The 19,325-nt window shown below is 38.7% G+C and overlaps 1 protein-coding gene across 1 annotated transcript; it reads right to left on the bottom strand.

The window, feature by feature from the left end:
- Window positions 1-12,025: 12,025 nt before the first annotated feature.
- LOC148725324 (tetratricopeptide repeat protein 28-like) lies at window positions 12,026-18,495 on the bottom strand. The gene is made up of 2 exons (XM_088731997.1): window positions 15,554-18,495; window positions 12,026-14,939 (listed from the first exon to the last, which is right to left on the bottom strand). Exons 1-2 carry the CDS (start codon window positions 18,016-18,018, stop codon window positions 14,882-14,884), a joined length of 2,523 nt encoding a protein of 840 aa, XP_088588123.1. The 5' UTR covers window positions 18,019-18,495; the 3' UTR covers window positions 12,026-14,881.
- Window positions 18,496-19,325: the final 830 nt, after the last annotated feature.

Genomic DNA, 19,325 nt, shown 5'->3' with positions numbered 1-19,325 from the left:
TCCGATTAGTTGTTTTAGTAAGGGTGGATTACATGAGCCGAGTTCACTGTTTGCTAGGATGGCATTATGTGGGCAGGCCAGCCTGACTCATGTAATCAGCCTCTAAGTGGATGATTGGCAGGCCTGTGGCCTGAATTATTATTTCCCTTGGATTTCTAGCAAAGGTAAATAGATCAATCACATTTAATTCCAGTTTCATTTACATTAAATTTTATTCTGAATACAGTTGAACCCAGTAAATGGGCCACCCTCAGGGAACTGGCAAATGGCCACTAAATAAGGGTTTTTATTTCTTTTTTTGTTAGATCCCAATGCAAATTTATAGCAAATGAACAGCTTTGCTCAATGAGCAAGGTAAATGTAAAGCAAATGTCAAATTTACGTCACACTTGCATGGAATTTTGTCAGGAACAAATACTTGAGTTTAGCTTCAGTTTATAGCTATTGCAAATTTAGTTCAAGCACACTTCTTTTTCAGCTTGAGGATAGTGTTTCAGAAGAAGACATTTCATTCCCAGCAGACAAGATGGATCACAGAAAGCTAATGGTATCATCTATAGGATAGTGAAAGAAAAACCATTGCAATCTGTGTCCCTTGCGAGGATTCGAACCTCCTGCAGTCAGCCTAGAGAAGGTGATCCCAGCTGTGAGGAGAGTTTCGTGCGCTCCTCTCAGTGCTTGTCTATTTTCGCGTCTCGAGGAGAGGTGCAGTGCAGATTGCCCATACTTTGTTCTTACCCTCTGGTACCTCGGCAATGATGTATCCGTATCGTTTTTATTTTTATGTTTTATGATTTTTTTATTTTCATTGATTGATACGAGCACTGAGCCGTTAAATAGGTCTCAAACCCGGAGGCTAGACAAGTCGGTTCTCGGCTGTAACCACCAGAGGACTGTGTCTGTGTTCAAGCGGGGATTTACTTTTCTCCGGCACCCTTGACATTCAAAGTCAAAGGAATACAAAAAGACTAAAGCCAGGTTGGAGAGTATCTGCTTTTTAACTGAACAACATTAAAAAATTATGGCATTTGCAGAACGGAATGGTGACTGTAGCTTAACTTGAGAGGGGCCACGAGAACTAATTGTTTATATCATATCAGTCAAAAATCAATTATCTCAGAAAAATTGCGCATCACCTTATCAGCTGGAAGACAAAAAAAAGTAAGAGCTGGGTCAATATTCATAAGGAACATCTGCTCTATCAGCTGGGCAGAGGAAGAAATTTGTGTGGACCTTTGTGATGATTCAAACCTCAATTTATTTAACATCGCTACCAAACGTTCTTATAGCAGAGCAGAAAGACAAACTTCTGGGTGGACGCATGTGAGGATTCAAACCTCAGGCTTTTTAATCAATATTCCTGGAAAGGAGAAAGATTGTAAGCCTTACATTTAATACGGAGAAAGAAATAAGCCACACGACAAAAGAAAACAAAGGCAAATAATATGAACCAGAAACATTACAAACTTGCCGCAATAGTCTACGAAGGTACTTTCTCAATGGGGCGTCCATGCCCCCACAGGCAGTAGACAACTCCGATCTCAAAAAATCTTCAGGGACTGAGTGCGAGGAAGTTTCAATGTTAATCGTCTCAAGCAACGTTCAATAGCAGTTATGTTCTCATGTAATAATTAAAGACGTAAAGATGTATGTATAAATACATACACATGACTTTTTTTATATTCAAATTAACTAACCTTCATAGTCAGATGAACTTGAAATTTCGTGAAATCACGGGTATTTGAAGTCGCCACGAAAGTATCTGTTAATTTCTTTCCGCTTATGCCTTTCGAAAGTTGAACGTGATTCGAAGCCATTAAAGCGCGCGCAGAAAACATGTCCTTTCTTGTCATCGCACTCCATGCGCTCTTTAAAGGAGATGCAAAAATGAAACCGTCGCTTTCAATAAGATGTTTCGACCCCAGAAAGAATTGTGAGCTCACGTTGCTGCACGTAAAACAAAATTTGCTCTTCTGGCTCATCAGTGCAAGTGTTGGCTGATTTGTGATGAATTTTCTGTTGACAGTTCAGATTACAATGAGACTATCTTTAATGCATGAATTAAAGATGTCAGAACAGCTATACTCATTTAAATCTCACCTTAAAGTCAACTTAAATGTATTTTAATGAAACACCCTCTTTTGTGCCAAAAAAGAAACCACTTAAAGGATACTGAAAGATTTGCGCTACTAAAGTTAAACTTATGTTCAATTAAAGATTCATTAAAGGTTAGAGTTAGCTTTCGGATATTTCATTTGACAATTAAAGACGATTAAAGCTTTACTCAACCTTTAAGACTGCTTTAGATTTTGCCTAAAGGCACTGAAATAAGAACATTCGTCCTGTGTAAAGTTAAACTTATGTTCAATTAAAGATTCATTAAAGGTTAGAGTTAGCTTTCGGATATTTCATTTGACAATTAAAGACGATTAAAGCTTTACTCAACCTTTAAGACTGCTTTAGATTTTGCCTAAAGGCACTGAAATAAGAACATTCGTCCTGTGGCTGATTTAGCAAGTTGTACTGTGGAATTGACTTGTCTTTGGAGTGGGATATCCTCATTACCTCACACTTGTCGCAATTAAACTTCATTTGCCAATCATTGCTTCATCCTTCGAGTTTATCCAAATCTTGTTGGAAAACCATGGTATCGAAGTCCCAACAATTGAGCACACGGTAAACTTTCATATCATCAGCAGACAACCTTACAGACGAGGATAGCGTATTGCCAATATCATTTATGTAAATCAGGAATAGCACCGGTCCTAAGACGGTACCTTGTGGTACACCAGATTTAACTTGCACTGATGACGAACTTGAAACCCTAATAACCACACGCTGTAAACGGTTAGTGAGGAATGATCTTAACCATGATAGAACTTCACCATAAATACCATAGGCCATGAGTTTCAACAATAATCGTTCGTGAGGGACAGAGTCAAATGCTTTTGAAATATCAAGGATCGCCACGTCTGTTATGATACTTTTGTTTCTAGCCATAGACCACTCGTTGTATACTTCCAGAAGTTGTGATTGGCAGGATTTCCCCTTCAAAAAACCAAATTGGTCTGGAGTGAAGATAGAGTTTGATATCCAGAAGTTCAATAATTTCTCTCTGAATGTGACTTTCTCGCAGACTTTGCAAACAACGGATGTGAGAGAAACTGGGTGATAATTTCTGTAGTCGGAACAACATCTGCCTCTTTGCATTTTAAAAAAGGAACTGTACCCAATAATAGTGATTTATTAAAAAGATCACATAAACGAGGAGTGGGTTCAACACAACAGTTCTTAAAGTGTTCCTACGACGAAAACTTTTACTTTTGTTTCCGGGTTTTTTCAACATAAATCTTTTCTATATGTTAAAAATTATACAAATAGCGAAAAACTGGAACGATACTTGCGTACGGGGGCTGGAAATTTCCCACTGAAAAGTGCGTAGATACCGTCCGCCATTACAAAGTTCGCAAAACAGTAGCCCGCGAGATCTCTTAAAGCGGTCTTGCGTTTGACCACGTGATTTATCCACTGCTACGTAGAAACATCAACCAAAATATTCGCATTTGGGAAAAGCTTATGTGTTTAGAGCCGTTTATAAGACGTTTAAGATGTCAACTCCGTCGGATTCCTCTTCCTGCACATCTGAAAGTGATCAAGAAAGTTTTATAGTTGACGAAGTGATTGGGGAATTTTCTGATTTGCGCCGTGCGACGACAGTTACGAACCTCTTGCCACCGAGGAAGAAGCCGCGGTCTACAACGAAAGAGTTCACCGCGAAGAAGAAGAGGAGCACCAGCCGGTTTCAGCGAAGATATTCGGGAGAGGTGCCAGCGAATGAATGGTATGGTATTATCATGGAATGTAGATTTATGTTTTTATTTTCCAATTTCAAATACCCGTCGTAAAATCGTTGCTATGTGATTAACTGTAGTCCTGATTTTATACGATAGTTTTATTAAAGCGGTCAGACAAGTAATGATTTTATACAGACGTATTTTTCTTTCGTTTGACAAATTTTTCACATTATTTTGCAGGTGTTCGTGCTCGAACTGCTCTGTCAGCCTTGTGAGCTTTATGTCGATGTTTTCAAAACTAGAAATGGAAGCAAGGTGTAACCACATCTTTGCCTTAAAATGTATGCATCATTTGCAGGCAGTGAGAATAGAATTGAAACACAGACGAAAAAAAAAAGACCCGCAAACAGTAACCGAACTTATAGAATGTAGAAATCAGACTAAGTCAATTTTTGGTCGTTTTAAAAGACTCGCGTGTAACTCAAAATTTGCTGATTTCTTGGAGGGAACTTTGGGGTACTGTCAAATCTCAAAGTAACAGCAAGGTAATATCTCAAAACATAGAAAGCCGGATTTCTATGTAGTTTAACTTTTTCTAAATTTTACGCTTGAGTGGAAAGGTCTGGGAATTGGGGAATTGACTTCACGTCCACTCAGCGCAAAAACCCATTTTTTCGCCAACGCCCGTTTTACTGTAACTATGAGAAGAAAGCGGAAAAGTATGAAAACACATGCAACCATATAGAAAGTCTAAATAGTCGGAGCATTCATTACACGAATATTGAACAACGATGCCAGAAAAAAATCATGTCACAGGTAAGTGAGGAAATAAATATCATGGTGATAAGCACAGCGCAAATACATTGTAATTTCACTCACCGATCGTCGACACCGCTTTGATAGTGTTTCAAAGGATTTTTCCAAATAGATGGAAACGTCCCCTTCTTCAACTTTCTTTTCATGCCTTTCATCGGAAAAGCAAGCGTAAAACAATCCCTTGTGAAATGCTCGGAGCACACAGCAAATTTTCCCACTGGCTTGAAATCCTTCCGATGAATAGACACGAACCTTTTCCACTTTAGTCTAACGCTGCCCGAATCAGGAGAATTATGAATAGAGATCCCCAATTCATCGTTCTTTATGTTTCCACAGTCCTGAACAACACAACGTCTACCAGGCATACTTTCGCTTTAGTCAAAAATGCCAAGAAAGAACCTCCAAAAGCTTCCAAAAATAACTCGTCCTGAATGCGAAATTAGCCACGTTTGTGTACCTTGTTTAGCCGTATTGATGTTTCTACGTCACATCTCGCCCCAACTCCTTCAAATACTGCTCCCGGTAATTTTCTGAATCGAGTAATGGCGGCAGGAAATTTACGAAAATTGTAGTGCAAATAAACACACTTCCACATCATATTTCGACTCCAAACTTGGCACGGTAAGTCACTTTTACATATATATTCTAAATATGTAATAAAAAACGAAACCCCAAATTTGATCGTAGTAGCACTTTAAATATTGCTGGATGAATTTGGTCTGGGCCGGGAGACTTGTTCGGGTTCAAATCCTTGAAAATTTTCAAGACATCGTCTAGTGAACACCTGATAGAACCAAGTTCTTCCCACAAGACCTGTGGGAAACATGGCATAGATTCCGTTTTTTCTCAAGTAAACACTGAAGCAAAGAAATTATTCATAAATTCAGCGATTTCTTTCTCTTTGTAATAACAACGGTTCATTGGCCTGAATAGCAATCAGGTCATTTGTGCCTCTTTTCTTCGAGCCGACGTAATTCCAGAAACACTTTGCATTATTGCTTCCGTCATGGATGTCATTAGCCAGTTTTTCCAAGTATTCCCACCGGACTATATTGCATTCACGTTTAAGGCGATTATTCAAATTTCTATACCTCTGCCAGTTACTTTATTCTTATTTCTGGCCCTTCTATACAGGGTTTTCTTCGTTTTACAGAGCTTAATAATCTCTGTTGTTATCCATGGAGGCTGACCATTTTTTCTTTTCCTCTTTTTCGGGATTGGCTGATCGACTGCAGTTAAGAACAAGTCTGACCAAGCATTCCATATTTCGTCAATGTCATCGTAAACATATGCACAATTCCAGGGAATTTTCATATACAATGTGTTCAAAGAAGCCCAGTCGGCTTTACGAAAATTGTAAAATAATTTCTTGGAAGCTTTGTGGCAGTATGGATGAACATTAATATTGAAAGTTACGACGTTATGGTCTGATATTGGCTCGCCAACGGTCGTATCTTGTATAATATCTTTGTTGTTCGTTAAAACCAGGTCTAGGATGCTTTGACCTCTAGTGGGATGAAAGGACCATTTGAGACAAGAAATTATCCAGAATAGTATCCGAAAAAGTTTCATACATTTCAGAATTATTGAGCATAAGATTGTTACACCAGTATCCGGTAGGTTGAAATCCCCAACAAGGACAATGTCTTTATTTTGTATAGAATCCAATTCTCTGCGTAGGATCTCAAAAGGTTCTAAGCCACTCGAAGGAGGATGAGAAAATACTCCAAGCACAAATGATTTATTTTTTGAAAGATGAATGTCGAGAAATAAAAGTTCAGCGTCCAAACATGTAGGGACGCGCTGGTGGCAAATTAGATCGCCATTTACTGCAATAAGGACTCCACCGCCTCTTCGATCTCCGTCTTTGCGAAAAACATTGAAGTTTGAAGGGAATAGCTCGGAAGAGAAGACTGAAGCATCTAAATGCGTCTCAGTTACCGCTATAATATCACACTTTCTTGTAAGACCTTCTGCCTCAAGAATGCATGCCTTTTTTACCAAACTTCTGGCATTGAAGAAAGCAATTTTGAGACAATTTACAGGTCCAGGATTCGAAAAAATATCGCCACATAGTAAGAGCTTACATACAAATTAAGTGCGAAGGCCAAACTCGTAACGGCGCCATATGCATCTTGTAAGACTTGAATGACTTTTGCCGTCGAAGTCCAGGGCGTACCATAAACCATCAAAGAACCGATTATCTTGTGAGATACTGGTTACACTAGTGTTAAGACTAAAGTTGACATGGTTATTTGTATTAAATGGCGAGGAACGGAGCTACAAAGTCAATAAAAGGCGCACAGTTGATAGAAGCGTCCAACCCAAGATTGATATAAATGGATAACTGCGGTTGTCTTGAAAGTGTGAAATAAAAAATGTCCATTGGTGATGACCAATCCTATTTCAAGAAAATACCAGTGGCTGATGTTGCTAAGATTTCAAACGACATTGATCCCAAGAAAGCGCCGGGGTGGGACACTATTCCACCTAAAGCTTTTAAAATAGGCTCGGCTGAGCTTGCTGTGCCCTTATGTGATCTTTATAACCGTTGTATCGTGAGCTGCCATTGGCCAAAGAATTGGAAGAGATGTGAGTGGGGGCTCGTTCATAAAAGAACGACCGATTAAGCAATGAAAATTATCGTCCAGTAAGTGTGCAGGTCATGGTAAACAAAGTTTACGAAAAGCTCCTTGCTAATCAAATCACAGCAGAATTTAATGAACGATTCAGTGATTACCTTACAGGATACGGGAAAAGGCACAGTTGTGAAACCGTCCTTCTAATGTTGACAGGGAAATAGAAGAATGCACTTGATAATGAAAAAAGCGTTGGCCTATTGTGTAAAGCCTTTGACTGTCTATACCACTCTCTGTTACTTGGCAAATTGGCGGCCTACGGCCTCAACACTGACAGTATCATGTTAATGAAATCGTACTTTACAGACAACTACAACAGACTAAGAGTTGGAGAAACTTCTTGCTAGTTTCTGGAAAGAAGTTAAGAAAAGTTGCCCTCAAGGATCCTCGTTCGGGCCTCCGACTGTGGATCTTATTTCAGAATGACTTGACTTTTATTATGAACTCTAATATCAGCATGTATGCGGTTGACCATCAATTCTATGAAATCCATAAGAATGTTAGAAGTATTTCCATAAGGTCATAGTAGTAGCAAGTACGATAAATATTGTAAGAAATAGACAACTTTTTTGAGAGACATGTTTCGGCATGCTTATGCCATCTTCAATCAATGAGTAACTGAACGTGAGTAACTATATAGCATACAAGTAGATGAATAAAATATTATAGCCTTTGTATCACATCATGCTGTAAATATTTTATTCATCTACTTGTATGCTATATAATTACTCACGTTCAGTTACTCATTGATTGAAGATGGCATAAGCGTGCCGAAACATGTCTCTCAAAAAAGTTGTCTATTTCTTACAATGTTAGTATTATTCAAACCGATCTACAGGACAGTGCTCATAAAGCAGCCAACTGCTATGATTCGAATTTTTTAGGAGGTAACTTTGCGAAATACGGGTCTCTATTAATGAGTAGGAGAAACAAGCTTAAGGATCATAACTTAACAGGACAGACATTAAGTCCTATCACATTATTGCCTTGTTGGGGGTCAATATTTATAACGCTCTGAATGTTTTTGATCATGTAAGTAGTATTTGCAAATAATGTAGCCAACGAGTAGGGGTTATAAACAGGATAAGGAATCTCATACCCACTGACGCCAAGTTACAACTCTCAAAGGCTTCTATTCTGCCTCATTTAACGTATTGTAGCATCGTATGGAACATTTCTAAAGCAAGTGACTGCAGAAATTGGAGCGAGTACAAGATAGGGCCCTTAGGGCCATTTATTGCGATAGCAATTCATCCTATCCTGAACTTTTAGAAAGGGCTAAATTACTCACTTTACATAATAGGAGGTTGCAAGACATTGCAGTGTTAATGTTCAGGGTTAAAAATGGCTTATGCCCAGATTACATTCCTGGGTTGTTTTCCATCAATAGCAATAACTATAATTTAAGAAATAATGAATTTAATATTCCAAGAGTTAACACCACAGGTTTTGGAAAACATTCTATCAGATACTTGGGACCGGTACTCTGGTCAAAGAGAGACAGTAAAGCAAGGGAACTTATAACTATAGATGGATTTAAAAGAGCGATCAAGAAAATAGCCCTTGCTAAACGAATTTCCTCAAATAATTGCGGTAACTGCACTCTTTGTAATTCTTAATATTATTTATCGGTCAATTTATATAGTTACTTTTATATAATACATTTATTAGAGATATTTTATTGTAATCGTTTATTTGTATTTTTTTTTTTTAGGCTTATCATAGGGTGGGATGATATAAGTAATCGTATATTTGTATGTTTTTTTTTAGGCTTATCATAGGGTGGAATGATATAAGGGAATTATAAAGGGGAATATTGGGGGATTATTTATTTTTATTAACATTGTAGATAGGTGTCCTTACTTAGTGGGCAACTGCTATTATCTTGACACGTTAATAAATTTATTATTATCGAACGCGACTGCAAAGGGCTCGTGATCTTCGTGCTAGTTCGCCCCCCGTTTAATTTCCTTACGTGGGAATAAAGCTGAGAACTGAGACCCTTTCATGAATTATTCGTGGTATCAGTATAAATTTTGCTGATTCTTAGACACCAAATAGAATTTGGGAAAATTTTAGATGACAGCTGAAACGTTGTCTTGTTTTCACTGCCGCGTTAAGACTTTCGTTTCACCACCCGAGTTCTGCAAAATAACGTAGCAGTTCTGTTCTCCAGGCGTCTTAGGGTTTTAGTCACTGCACTGAAAGAAAAGTGATTCGCAAAACTTTCGATTTCTATTTTCCTCTTTGAACCCTTTAAATCGTAAGGTTGACTGGGTTCTAATTTCTCCTGACAATGTCACCCTTGAATCAAATGTAAAGGTTATGAGAATAATGGGAATGATCACCAATCTACTTTAAGAAGCTCCTGATTATCAAACAAATTCTCTTTGCTTTTACCATAGGAAATGCACAGAGATCAGTGTGGAGAATACGGATATTAATGTAGAGGTGTGAAGGGCAGGAACGGGAGGATCGTGGGAGAGTGGGCTGAAGGTTCACTTTCATCAAACGGGCGAGAACAATGAAAATTCCTGAACAATCCCAGCATCTGCAGGCCGCATAGGAATAACATAAAAGCAAAACTTATTTTCCAGATCCAGAATCCGGAGATATTGAAAGAAATATACTTTTAATTTACATTTAACTTTTTTAAAATCTAGACGAAATATCTGATCACAGGAGCTCATACTGACCATGAAAATGATACAAAAAAAATTGAGAAACCTCTATTTCTCAAAGGAGTAGATTACTAGTAGTCCCTCCTTTTCAGTGAAGTCTGTCGTGCGAGTAAAAAAAAACTCAGTCAAAAAAAAATCGATGTTATCACAGTGCGGAGAGATGTGGTTTTTACCTGCGCAATAGACTTCGCCTAAAAGGGGGGCTACTCGTAGTTTAAAAGTAAGAAACCTATATCTTTATCTCTGATCAAAGATTCGTTTTTTTACAGTTCGTCTTTACGCAACAAACATAAGGCAGTGTTTTGTACCAGTGTTTTGTAATGTCACACGGTATGTATTCATACGGTGAGAGTAACTTTATTCCTGACAAATTTGAATCACACAGGTGAGCTGTTAACAAGAACTCTTACTGTACATTTGTTACCCGTCAGACACTCGTAGCCCAGGGACTGGTCATTAGTTATCGCCCAGGGGGAGGGGGACGGGTAGCTGGAAGATTTTGGTTGTATCACAATAAGATTTACCTGATCACCTCGTAAGATTCTGCAATATTCCTATTATGCCCCTCCCCAGTCATCAGAAATCAATTGACTGTAAAATTTTCTATATCCCCCTCCGCCCCTTAATATTCTGTCGGTGACTACTCATTCTTCCCCTGTTCCCCGAAACCATGGACCCCCCCCCCCCCACAATTCCCCGCCCTCTTCCCTGGATGGTAAATTATGCCTCATCTCTTACAAACAAACAAACAAACCACTGCCTTACTCACAACAAAATGATTGATGCTGCTTCCAACTTCCAATTTAAGAAGAAAATAAATTTGTTTTGTTTAAAATGGATTTTGATTTCTGGGGTCACGTGAGGTTGACGACGATCCTTATGTTGTAGAACTGACAATATACATGTACTCGTGTTGTGTCCTTGCTATTCGGAATTACAAAATTGACTCTTTAACCTCTAAGGGTGACTAGCATTCAATTTCTCCTCACAATTTCACAGCTGAATCACACATTAAGGTCACGAGAATAAAGGATGTAATCACTATCTAGAAAAGTCTTGATTGTTGACCAAATTCTCCTTGTCAGCTCGTTAGGAAATGTATGGAGAACAGTTAAGAGAATATGCATACTGATCATGATGTGAGGGTGTCAAGGGTGAACAGGGCTTCGTTCATCAGTTGTAGGTACAATATTCCGCATCAGCAATTTTTATGCATTAACCATCTCGCGTGAAAGAAAATTTCAAAAAACACAGGTAGAAATCTATGAAAGGAAATCTAAAGTAGGGAAAAGGAAAACTCGAGACTCTTCGAACATAGAGCTAATGAATTACGAGTATCCTGTTGAATTTTTTTTCTTAACCTTTAAAACGCTTTCACTTTTTGGTTCTCTGTAACTCGGAAGATGTAAAAGAGCCGTGCGAGTGTGGAGTGGGACGACCTTTTTTCGGACCGGCTCACGTCAGCTCTCGTTATGGTTTTCTTTAGGATTGTCTGGGGAAGGGGGGGGGTGCATATGGATCATATAACTATGAATATTATGTCGGAAATTTGTCTTCTGCTTTGCTGTTACAACACATAATAACACGTGTTTCAATTCGTTGTGGCTTTGGTGGAGTCAATAACCGGTGCATCGCAACATTTGAACAGGCACACCAGGGTGGAGATGTATTAATTCATCTTGTGATAGTGTAGACTGTTCCAGGCATTCAGGAAGTTAAACAAAGCTCAATTAAGACGGCGGGTTAGTAGCAGAGGAGTGTAAAAACCAATTTTAACCCTTTAGATCGTAAAGTTGACTGGCTTCTTTCTCCTTACAGCATCACCCTTGAATCAAATGTAAAGGTTTTGAGAATAATGGAAATGATCACTAATCTACTGTAAGAAGCTCCTGATTGTCAAACAAATTCTCTCTGTGGTTACTATAGGAAATGTACAGAGATCAGTGTGGAGAATATAGATATTAATGCAGAGGTGTAAAGGGTAAGAACAGGAGGAGGAGTGGGCTGAAATTTCACTTTCCTAAGCTGGGGCAAGAACAATGGAAATTCCTGAACAATCCCAGTTTAAGCAGGCCGCACACGAATAACAAAGTAGTTAGGGCAAAACATTTATTTCAAAGTTGTTTTTCAGATCCAGAAACCGGAGACATTGAAAAACATATACTTTTAGTTTACATTTAAATTTTCTAAAATCTTGACGAAATATCTGATCACAGGAGTTCCTACTGATTACGAAAATGATATAAAAAAGCCTGGGAAACCTCTATTTCTCAAAGTGAGTAGACTACCAGTGGTCCCTCCTTTCCAGTAAAGTCCGTCATGCGAGTGAAAAAAAAACTCAGCGAAAAAAAAATTAATGTTAGCACGCAGCGCGAGATCTAAAGCTTTTTTTACTCGTGCAACAGACTTCGCCTAAAGTGGGGGCTGCTCCTAGTCTAAACGTAAAAAACCAATATCCTTTATCTGTGATCCATGGCCAAGATTCGTCTTTTTTTCAATTCGAAAACTTCGGTTTTGGTTTTATGATACTCTTGCCATTGCTTTTGCAATTATTATTACTATTATCATTACTATTACAACTACTGAAGTAGAGGTTCAAGAAATAAACCTATGTTTTCAAAGTGTGGGTAACATTTTGACAAAATTGAAAAAAACTGATTGATTGTTTAAGAATCATAGTGGAAGTCAAAATCATCTCTACGAAGTAAGTTTATAACTTGGAAATCCAGTTTCCATCACAGTATTGCTTAGACATCATTAATAACTGCTTAAAATTAATTCTAAGAGACAAAAATACTACCAAATTTTTGGTAGTAAGACCTTATATCAGATGAAAAGACATAGGTCACAACAACCACATTCTCTGTAGCACCCACTCCCCAACAGGAGCAGCGTTTGTCTCGTGCAGCGATGACTTTAGAGCGAGGTTTTGGTACTGTGAGAGAGTTAAGAGAATTCCTCCACCGATTGCATTGAAAGAAATGGCTTAGAATCCGTGTACCTTACAACGATCTTCAATGCAAACGTCAAGCTACACTTGATACCTCAATTTCTCCTAAAATCTTCCAGAGATTCGCCCTTCTGAGTTCTTTACTTTTCATCATTAATTGGATTAACTATTTCGACTCTGTTTAATCTGTGAGGCTTAAAATCAAATCTATTGCTTTTTTTCGTTTTTGTTTGTTTCGTTTATGATCACTATCGGAGCAATTTTCATTGGAGTATCGAAAGTAAATCCGGGATTCCTTTGTTTTTACTTTACTTCGCTCTCTGATTGGCTCAGAAAACTCGCACCAATCTCTTAACCAATCAGATACAAAAGTAAAACACATTTATGATTTGGTCGCCTGCGTTTTCCAGCGGTTTAAGCAGTTTGGTCGGTTTTGCTTCAAAGTCTCTTAAAGATATTTTCTTGTGACTACTTCGGTTTTGGTTTTACGACACTCTCCATTGCTTTTAAGATTGTTATCATTATTATCATAACTATTGTTACAACTTGTTAAGTTGAGGTTCAATATATGAACTTATGCCTTCAAAGTGACAAAAAAATTGAGAAAAGTGATTCATAATTCAGGTTGCACGATTAGAAGCCGAAATAGTCATCTCGACGGAATGTTTATAACCTAGAAATCAGGTTTCCATCATAGCCTTTGTCTAGATATCAATACCAACTGTAGTAGAATAAATTCCAAGAACAAAAAAAAAGTAATAAAGTTTTGGTTGTAAGACCTTATATCAGAAGAAAAGACCTAGACAACAACAACATCAGCTTGGGACTCTCTTCCAGCCAGTCTCAAAGCTGAGAATAAAATTTCAAGGATAATGATAATGTGATAGAGCAATGTTCAGTTTTGAGTGTCGAAAGTAATCCTAGCTGGCTCTAGATCTGCTTTTGCCTTACTTCGCTTTGTGATTGGTCGATAAAACACTCGCCAATCTCTCAACTAATCAGGTGCTAAACTAAAAACAATTACGACTTGGTCGCCCGCTTTTTCCCGCGTTTTGGGATGATTGGTCGGTTTTTAATTTGAGTTCTCTCCAAGGTATTTTCCTTTCTTTTGGCTGGCCGTTGTGATTCCTTTCTTTCAGTTTTACAACACTCAAACCAAAAGCACGCTATCGCCAAAACCATTATTATTGTTATTATTCTTTTACAGTTTAGGTTCCAGAAATTAACAGAGTCCAGTTGTTCGAAGGCCGATTAGCACTAACCCGGGGTTAAATTTTAATCCAGGTTTCCCTATATCATCATTCAAGAACCTTCCGGTGATAATTTTCAGTATTCTTTTTAGAGCATCCGATCATCAAATTGTAGACAAAAACAGTTAGACTGAACTTTCTTTTAAAGCTTTGAGATCTGAAATCAAATATGATCACGCTAACCCAGGGTTATCTTAAACCAGCTTTGAACATTCCGACCCCGACGTCTTCTCCCCCGCCTTTCGCCCATTCACTCCTTGAAGTGATTTACATATGAACTCTTCACACAAAAGTATCAACACATTATATATCTAATGGCAGTTCAGAATACACACCTATCAATCTGAGAGTGATTTCTTTTTTCTTTTCTTACGTACCACCCAACTGATTCTCCTTATCAATTTAGAGAGAAAATTATGGCAGCTAGAGGGTAGAATCTAGAATCGTATCCTAAAAAAATAAAAAGGTTAATGATTTGTTGTAATCTCAAATTTAAAGAACAGTGCCATAATTTTCGCATTGTGGAAAATTTACTCAACGTGTTCCATTTATTGATTTTTTTAATCATCTGATCATTTTTGTTCCTCCCTGGCAAACATAATACAACTTTTGGGCGAATGGCATCGCTTGCTGGACAGCTTAGCCGTGTAAAAAAAAGCATCCCAAAGAGCAGTGCAAAGTTAAAAGTTTTTGTGTAAAAAAATACCAGTTTTCCTTCCAGTGAACGGGAGGGGGGGGGGAGAGTCAGGGATCAGTCGCTACCCTGTTTCTTGTCCTCGTCATTCTCTTCCTCCGTCAGTTCTTTTTGCCTAAAACAAAAATTTTGAGTTTAGAATGATGTGACACTTTTTTTTACGTTTGCATAATCTCCCAGTTGTTCTCATTATACTTCATAAAGTTAGCTTGCTCACCGTATTCATTGATTTATTGATTAATTTATTCATTATCTATTCATTTATTTATCATTTTTTTTCGCTCAGATTGTGGTCGTCGTCCTGTCGGTCTATAAACCAATGGCATAATTGCAATTATCTTGCACAGTTAAGAAACTACACTAAACTTTAACCTGTTTTTGTTAATCCTTTAACTCCCAAGATCTGATTGTTAATTCTCCCCTCTTGCTGCTACACATTTTCTTGTAAATTTATGATGAGAATTTGGTGTTAGATCAAGAACAACTTGTACCTGATAAGTAATTACCTGTTTGCCGGATAATGTATGGATATTATAGGGAGAAGTTACAAGTTGATCATTTCTAGGAGTTAAAGGGCTAAAAACAACCATCAACATGTGCCGTCACAACTAAAATCTCATAGTTGCAAACGTTTTTCTAATTAAAGAAAAAGGCAGTCCTGTTTTTTTTTCACAATCTCAAGTACGTAATTAATGTTAATGAAACAAAATTACTCAGAAACAAGCTTACCTTATTTTTTTCAAGTCGAAGGTCACGTTGTCTCCCATCAGTACAAACGGAGCCCATTGGGCAGGTTCGGTGAAGCCGTTGCCTCTTAACCATTTGATGGCCTGGTGAAGAGATTCGCTGGCACTTTCTCCAGCAGCCAGGTGTTTGTAAAAAAGTTTCATGAGTAGCTCTGTTGCTTTGTCTTCTGATGCCACCAACACTGAACGTGCACCAGATGCTAGGAACGCCCGAGCGACTCCAATGACTCCCTCCCGTTTAAAAGTTCCACGCCCACTGTGACAAAAACTAAGTACGACCAGTTTAGCTCGCAGCTTCACCTTTGAAATGTCGGACATAGTCAAAAGGTAGTCTTCTTCTTGTGGAATACTTTTAGTGGTGCAATTTGGGGACAGCACAATCTCCCCTCTCTCGGTATTACCATGAGCGGCAAGATGTATCAGGCTCACTGAATGAAGTGCGTGAAGTACCGCCTGCTTTGTTGCGTGCTCTCCTAACAATGGCTCAACCCCCAGGAGTCGACCAACCATCTCTGCTTCTTTCCTTGCGCAGAACAATGGCTTCCATTTCCAGGTACTTCCTTTATAATGCACTTCGTCAGCCCAAGGATCACCCACTACCAGTGCACCGGTCTGACTGTGATAGTTCCCCGGACATTCCTGAATGATCCCCAGAGTCGTCAGAGAAGGGACGATGCGGATTCTGTAGGTTTCTGAAAAATACTTTCCCGCTGTCTCATCCCGTAAGGCAGCAAAAGGGACTCGGTACGAACACTTCTCAGGCACAATGATGACTTCAGGCTCTGTAAGTAAATCTTTGACAGGAGCGATAAGCTGGTCATAACATAATTGAAGAATCATTTCGTTCCGTTTGGTCACGTCTCCTTGCAAGGTTGCTCGGCTCTCTTCTTGAGGAGACATGACGATACCGTCACCCAAAGATCGATCCTCGCAATTCTCGTGATGTAAAATGCCGAAACTGGAGGCACTTTTTTTAAAAATTTCCTCTACATCGCAAACGACTGCAGCCATGAGGGTGTCGAATTTCATTTCGGGGCTCACTCGATAGTCAATGTCTCCATTAGCTTTTAAAACCCACAAACGAACATGCCGCTCACAATATGAAATGTACAAAACAGCGCAATCGCTCTCTTGATTCACAATGCTTTCGATCCTTGGCCGAGATGTTGAATCAGCTGAGATGTGGCTTTCAATTGAGAGTTTATCTGCCATTAATTCTGCGAGGCCTCTAGCGCGTCTTAGCTCCTCCACATTAAGAGAGTCTCCCACACTTCCGGTGGCACACAGCATGCAACTGAGCAACTCGTAGGGGGAATTACCGTGCTCTTCTAAGAGACATGTTTTAAATTCATCGTTTTCTTTGAGAAAACTTCGCAAATTTTCATAAATTTCAATACTTTGACAAAGATACATCACTGCCTCCTCTAGCTTTGATTCCGATATCTTCAACTGAGTGATACCAAGGAGGCTCTTAAAGTCAGTCATATTGTCTCCAATTTCGCTACTCATCAAGTGCGCTTTCTCAAAGTACTTTTCCGATTCGTAGTATTTGCCAAGCGATAGAGACACACGCCCAAGGTTAAGGTAGGTGTTACCTTGTTGTTTTCTATCGCCAATATTGATGCTGATAACAAGTACTTTCTCGAGTAGCTCTGTAGCCTTCTGGTAGTCATGAAACGAATCGTACAGACTTGCCAGGCTTCCGTAGCAGTATCCCTCGCTCGCTCTGTCGCCAATTTCTATACTGATGGCGAGTGCTTTGTCAAAATGTTCCTTAGCCTGCTTATTTTTACGAAGTGATAGAAACACACCTCCAAGGTTCGTGTAGCATGCTCCTTCTTTTTCCCTATTACCAATTTCTATTGCAATAGCAAGAGCTTTCTTGTGATATTCTTTAGCCTTCTGATGTTCACCGAGCGTTTGAAACACATTTCCAAGGTTCCCATACGTTCTCCCTTCTCCTTCCCTGTCGCCAATTTCTGTTGCGATAGCAAGAGCTTTCTCGTGATATTCTTTAGCCTTCTGATATTCACCGAGTGATTGAAACACAAATCCTAGCCTTCCATAAGTCACTGCTTCTCCAATTCTGTAGTCAATTGATTTTGCGATGGCAAGTGCGCCTTCAAAAAGTTCCTTGGCTTCTGCAATCCTACTTTGTCTTCGATATTTGTCTCCCAGTTCAGTCATTGATTTTATTGTATTGTGGAACATGGCGATAAGTTTTTTAGTGTATTGAACTGCGTTTGTGTAATCGGAAATTGCGTAGTAAGCATTGAATATTACCTGAGAGACATCCAGGCCGTTCATATCAAAGCATAGATTGTTGAGTAAGACTAAACATTCATAACACAAATGAGCGGCTTGTATACCACGATCAGTGTTTAGAAGATATGTGGTAACATCTAAACCTATCCTGATCTTCTGTAGGATTTCACTCGTGTTAGTCATCACGTACTGCGGCCTTTTTGTTTTAACAAATACCTTCCTGAAATGGAAAAAAAAAATCAACAGGTTAAAATACAGAAAACTTAAATAACTAAATTAGATGATGACTCTTGGTAGCTATCTCTCTGCAAAAATTTAGACAGTGCTCACTTTCCACGAATGCTTGTTAGTGCGAGTGCAACCTTACTTTTCTCTCTTCGTTTTTCCATAGCTAATGAATTGTACATAAACAACACTGATTCTGGACAAATCGTGATGCAAAATTTACGAAAACATGTAACTTTTAGACCCAACCTATGGGGAGAGGGGTGCTTAGGTCAATTTTTTTTCGGGTATGTGCTGTTCTTCCTCGGAACCCTTCTTAATTCTCTCTCTCATAGACAATTAATTGTTTGATCTTCCACCGTTCCCCCCTAAAAATTATGTGATCTCCAAAATCCTCCACCTTCCTTCAGATGGCAAAACGATAAATAAACAATTTAAAACTGGTTCATATTAACATTGATTGCCCTCCCCCTCTCCTTCCCATGCCTTTTGCTGATGTTTTATCTGCGCGCAATTCAGACAAACAGTATCAAAAGTGTTAGGGACAGTTTGCCCCTCTGGTCCCCTCTTGGGCAGATCACATGACCTTAGCGACCATGTGCTCAAATCGTTATGCGTTGTTTGTGCGTAGTAAGGTTTGCTTTTTTGTCTTTTGATGTTGATGTTCGGCTTAGCTTGGAGATGGCCAAAAATATGTAAGTTGTCGCTTTAATTTGATTGTTATTCTTTTTCGCGTAATTCAATATTTGTTTCAGTTTCGAGTCTAGCTTTCTGTTTTATGTAATTTGTAGCTGTACCGAATGAGAAGATCGCGTTCAGATTAAACTTCTCCAGTTCACAACATTTAATCTGAGATTATCTTCAACAAAATCAATTAATCACTACTTTACTCTTGATCTGGGTTACTCAGAGATCCACGGTTTTCTTCTGTATTTTCATGGAATTGAAATAGGCTTGCGCCAGCTGTAACGAGTGCTTATGCGTCAGGGTCTGTTTTTTTTTTTTAAATATAAACTAGTGAGCAGCCTTTCTGCAAATCAGTGTTAGTTTTAGCTAAAACCGTGTCCCCCAAAATATTTTTCTCACCTTGCCTTACACGTTTTAAATTTTTTACAACTTCGCCTTTTTCTATTCGTAACTCCGGCCAAACCTCTGTGGTCATTGTCCCTCGTAATACCCACCAACTTTGGCTTATAAGTGTAGGCGTCTAGTTATGCTTGTAATACTCCCTGAATAATTTAACGACAGTTAGACGAAACGCGTCG

The sequence above is a fragment of the Stylophora pistillata genome, chromosome 8 (genome assembly GCF_964205215.1).
Source record: "Stylophora pistillata chromosome 8, jaStyPist1.2, whole genome shotgun sequence".
NCBI lineage: Eukaryota > Metazoa > Cnidaria > Anthozoa > Scleractinia > Pocilloporidae > Stylophora > Stylophora pistillata.
Note: the sequence above shows the minus strand (reverse complement) of the source record. Positions and strands in the feature narration are given on the sequence as shown.

Bases quoted from the DNA above. Each gene is read 5' to 3' on its own strand.
- LOC148725324 (XM_088731997.1), bottom strand. From the start codon at position 18,018: ATGACTAACACGAGTGAAATCCTACAGAAGATCAGGATAGGTTTAGAT. The intron at 14,940-15,553 runs GTAAGCTTGTTT...TTTTTGTTTTAG, and splicing joins TTCGACTTGAAAAAAATAAG to GCAAAAAGAACTGACGGAGG.